Raw genomic sequence first — 5,168 nt, forward strand, 5'->3', positions numbered from 1 at the left:
CCCATCGGGCCGCCGCCCGAGCGCGCCAACTCCGCCTCCATGTTGTACGCCCAGGGACGCCGATGCATCTCAGCCAGAGGATCCCCTTGTGAAGAAAGGAGGAAGGCCCGCCATCCGCCGTTCGCCAGGCGAGCTTCGCTCGCCGACCTTCTTCGGTGGCGGCGGGGAAGAAGGGGAGGAGGGAGGTCGAGGGCGGCGGCGGTTGGGGCGCGCGAGTCGCCCCCTGGAGGCGACGCGAGCGAGAGTCTTTTCCTGTTGAGTGATATTCAAAATCAACCTACCTAGGCAGCTAAATGCCATGAAAGCTGCACCTTCTAACAAAATTCAAAAGCATAATGATGTTTTTCGTTTTTCAAACTTCATTTCACTGTGATTAAGCCGGCCCATCGTCCATGTGCTAATTACACTCCAGGACAAGAGCTTGCACAGTATAAAGTACGTCCTCTCTCCTTACAGCTCAATCATCATCATGACCAAATTGACGCACGCACGAACGAACGAACGATCCAGCCACGTACGGGACCAACACTCCACCATCACCAATCACCAAAAAGTAAAGCGATCGATCGATCGAGGACGAATTCAATGGCCCGGCGGACCCCATGATAAAGCCAGCCGTCCGCCGAAGCTGCCTGTGATTGATTAATCATCACCACACCACACCACACTCTTTATTTAATTAACCACGCAAAAATCAAACACCTTTATATAGCAGGAGTAAAGTAATATATGTATCCCTCCGTCGATCCTTCTGTGTTCGTCATATGCACTTTTACACGCAAAGTTATACAGATCAATCAATCAATCACCAACTCAAGATGAAAGAAAGAAAGAAACAAGAGAGAACGTAAGGGAGAAACAATTTACAAGCCAAAACCTCACCAAACATTTCTTAGTAGCTAGGAGTATTATAAACTCGCGTATACGTTACAATCTGGATCTTTGCATGTAGTGGCGGCAGCAGCGGCTGATTGCTGGCCGCCGGCCTTTGGTGTCGGACTGTCGGTTGGATGAGTTCAATTCAAGCACCAGTTGATGCCCAGCCCGTGCGCGTCGAACTGCGCCGCCGCTGCGTCGGCGGCGACCTTGCTGTCGCCGTAGATGCACTGGCCCTGCTGGTGGTACTGCTGGTAGCCGCCGTCGAACACGTAGTCGGACCACTTGAGCTCATCCAGCGCCGCGCCGTAGTGGTCGGCGCCGGCGCCGGCGCCGCTGGCGTCCTCGGTGCAGCTGCTGATCGACCCCAGCTCCAGCCACGGCAGGTGGTGGTTGCTGCTGCTCTGCGTCGTGGACGACTCGAACCCGCTGCCGCTGTTGCTCGGGTTGTTGTTGCAGCACAGCTCGTCCGTGGTGGCGTTGGTGTTGGCCGCGCCGCCGGGGCTCACCCCGGCCATCGAGTTCAGCGTGCTGGAGCTCGACACCGACGGGATAACCCCGCCGTGCAGCGCGTCCGCCGTCTGGTTGTTGTTGTTGTACCCCGAAAGCGACGACAGGGACCCGTCGTCACTGCACCCGCCCACCACGCCGCCGGCGCCGTCCATGCTGCCCCGGCTGTACACGTAGCTCTCCGCCGACACCAGCGGCGGCATGTGCTGTCCCCCCACGGGCGACGACAGTATCAGCTCGGCCTCGCTGAACACGGCGCTGCGGCTGACAGGCGTGGCGGCGGGGGGAGCGCTGGCGGGGGCGAGCGGCTTGTGGGTGGCCGGGTCGATGCCGCGCTGGCGGAGCTTCTTCTTGATGAAGGAGTTCCAGAAGTTCTTGACTTCGTTGTCGGTGCGCCCCGGCAGCTGCGCGGCGATCTGAGACCACTTGTTGCCGAGGATGGAGTGGAGGTGGATGATGAGGTCCTCCTCCTCCTGCGAGAAGGCGCCCCTCTTGAGGTCCGGCCTCAGGTAGTTTATCCACCTCAGCCTGCAGCTCTTCCCGCACCTCTCAAGGCCTAATAATGCAGCAACAAATCAAAACCGATTAATTCCATCAAATTGGCACTTCAAAATTGATGAGTAATTTGCTAATCAGTGTCTTCACACAACATTGTCACTTAATTGCGTCGCATAAAAGGAAACCATCTCTAATTTAGATAGGAAATGTCACAGTGGCACTAGCATAACTGACGAGAAAGCTACTGCTGCATTGGCGGATCAAGGAGGGGGCAAGCTAGCTAGTGTAGCAGTGAACTAGGTTGGTACGGTACCTGCAATCTTGGGGATGGAGCTCCAGCAGCCGTTGCCGTACTTGGCAATGTGGTTCATGAGCTTCTCGTCCTCCTCCGGCGACCAGAGGCCGCGCTTCAGCCTCTTCTTCGTCCCGCCCGGCCGCTTCGACATGCCGCCGACGGACTGAGACGGACTGAGACGACGTGAACCAAAGCTCAGTGGCGTTGCCTCCCGTGCAGCTCTGCTAGCCGGCCGTGGCGAGCAGTAGGCGGCGGCCGACGATGGCGGCAATGGCAGAGGAAGAAACGACCGACGGAGCGATGGAGGGAAGACAAAGCGAGGGCAGAGTATAAAAGGGGCCTCAGGGCGGAAGGCGGGGGGTCGCTCTCAGGTAGGTGCCAGCGTAGCGCTTGCCTCGCTCTTGCTAGCTATAGCCAGTGTAGACAGTACACACACAGGGAGGGAGCTAGCCAGTGTCAGTACTACCGCCGGCGTACTCTCTCATCTTTTCAGCTCCAGTGAATCCGCCTTTGCCCATCCGTCGGGGCAGATAGGTTGGTCGTGAAATCTTTGGCCCGTGCGTCGTGTGTGTGTGGGCTGATTAGACAAAGAGATTAGGTCTCGTAACTGTCCACCCAGCTGCGGTAGGGCTGGTTGACTCTTTTGTGTCCCCCTGCTTTTCCGCGCCTTTCCCCCGCTTAATCATTTTTCACCTTGACACCTTTGCATCCTCCACTACCACCATACAGATGCTGCATGCATTGCATGCACCCTAGCCGGCCCTGTGGGGCTTTGGATGACGCTCACTTTGCGTTAACATCACTTCTTGATGCTGCAACAAGTTATCCGGAACGCAAGCAATTGAGCAGCTAGCACGGCAACAAACATATGTCATGTCGCCTCTTATGTAATTTGCATCTCCACCACGCATATGAACCAACAGTTACGTACGTAGCCCCGGCCCTTCAATTCCTGTCAATATAGGGTACGTGTCACTTTAAAGCAATGTCTCAATCAAGTAAACATTTTTATGTTTGGTTATTCATGCATGTAGAGGATATGGCAAACATTTATTGACAGTGTCAAATTGATACTACTACTGAATGATGGATATATTTCTGTCGGTCATTCAACAGTTACGTACATAACCCCTTCAGCTCTTGTCCATATACATGTTACTCTAGAATATGTCTCAATCGATAAAGCATTTTTAAGTTTGTCTTTAGATGTAAAAAGTATCAATAACATCTATTGGTATTTGAATTGGTAGGTACTACTAAATCCATTATGAAATATAATACAACGGAGACAATGTAAAAATATAAATGTCTATGTTTTCTTTTGCTAGAAATATCCATGTTTTTTAATTACACGCTTCAGAGAATCAATGATCAAAGAGCTATTCATTTTCAATCATGATAGTACAACGAACACTAGAAATAATAAAAATTACATTCAGATCCGTAGAGCACCCAGCGACGACTACAAGCACTGAAGCGAGCATCCCTCCCTCGCCGGAGCCGGGCAAACCGTGTTGTAGTAGGCAGTCGGAAAGTTGTCGTGCTAAGGCCCCATAGAACCAACGCACCAGAACATCATGTCGCCGGCGATGAAGAGTGTAGATAAGAAGGATCCAACCTGAAGACACACGAATAAAGACAAACGATGAATAGGTCCAAGCAAATCCACCAAAGACAGATCCATCGGAGACACACCTCCACATGCCCACCGACGATGCTAGACGCATCACTAGAAAGGGGCTAGGCAGGAAGAACTCTATTCCATCTTCAGGGAGCCGCCATTGTCTCGTCTTCCTAACTAGGACAAAAACCCTAACAAACCTCGAAAAAAGATCTACAAACGGAGCCCTCCCACCAGCAAGGACCTTGATCCACTCTGCCCCCATGGCCCTAAGGCCACAGAAGACGAGGCGGACCGGTGCCGGCGCCGGCGGAAGGCAGAGGAACCCTAGCTTTTTGACACTAGTAGAAAAGAGGGCTTTGCTCCACCCCGAGTTAGCCCATTAGTCCCGGTTCAGTCTAGAACCGGGACTAATGGGGGCATTAGTCCCGGTTCGTGCGTCCAGGGGCCACATGGGCCATTTGTCCCGGTTCGTCTGGACCTTTTAGTCCCGGTTGGTGCCACGAACCGGGACTAAAGGGTGCGATGCCCATTAGTACCGGTTCCTGGCACCAACCGGGACTAAAGGTTAGACCTTTAGTCCCGGTTCGAGCCACCACCCGGTACTAATGGGGTTTGAGGCATTAGTACCGGTTCATGGCACGAACCGGTACTAAAGGTCACATTTTCAAACTCCACACCCCCCCCCGTGGATCGCCTTTTCAGTTTTAAAAAAATAAAAGAAAATGATGAAAATGTCAAAAAAATAAGTTTCCCATGTGATATGTGGTCTAGTTGTTGCGAAAATTTGCAAATGTGAATTTCGACTTTATTTGCAAAATCTCTCTAGAATTTAGTAAAATGGGCATAACTTTTGCATACTGACTCGGATGAAAAAGTTTTTTATATGAAAAATCATCTACTCGAAAAGTTACATCCAAATTTAACTGGGGGTATCCCGTTAAACATTTTCAAAATCCTCAAAAACCTAACAGAAAAAAGTTATGGGGCTTTTAAGATCTAGAGTGGAAAAATCGAAAAAAAATTCAAACTATGGTCAAACAATGGTCAAACTAATTATTCTAGAATATTAGTGTTACTAAATAATTATTTCAATTATTTTGAATTTTGGTCAGATCTGGTCAAACTATGGTCAAACAATGCTCAAACAATGGTCAAACTAATTATTCAAGAAATATCAGTGTTACTAAATAATCATTGTTTTTTAAAACAATAGTTGCAAACTCAAACAGTGAAATGTGTCACTTCATGCTCACGCAAAATTCCTGAGGGTTAATAGGATTGACATCTTACTATTGTCAGGAAAATAACAAGTGCAGACTTGAAAACGAGAGAGAATAGAACCCGGAAGTTAAGCGTGCTTAGGCT

At 50.5% G+C, this 5,168-nt stretch overlaps 1 protein-coding gene across 1 annotated transcript; it reads right to left on the reverse strand.

Moving 5' to 3' along the window:
* Nucleotides 1–718: 718 nt before the first annotated feature.
* On the reverse strand, nt 719–2,493 carry LOC119362843 (transcription factor MYB3-like). The gene is made up of 2 exons (XM_037628109.1): nt 2,198–2,493; nt 719–1,942 (listed from the first exon to the last, which is right to left on the reverse strand). Exons 1-2 carry the CDS (start codon nt 2,328–2,330, stop codon nt 1,017–1,019), a joined length of 1,059 nt encoding a protein of 352 aa, XP_037484006.1. The 5' UTR covers nt 2,331–2,493; the 3' UTR covers nt 719–1,016.
* Between the last annotated feature and the right edge of the window lie 2,675 nt (nt 2,494–5,168).

This window comes from Triticum dicoccoides, chromosome 2B (genome assembly GCF_002162155.2).
Source record: "Triticum dicoccoides isolate Atlit2015 ecotype Zavitan chromosome 2B, WEW_v2.0, whole genome shotgun sequence".
Lineage (NCBI taxonomy): Eukaryota > Viridiplantae > Streptophyta > Magnoliopsida > Poales > Poaceae > Triticum > Triticum dicoccoides.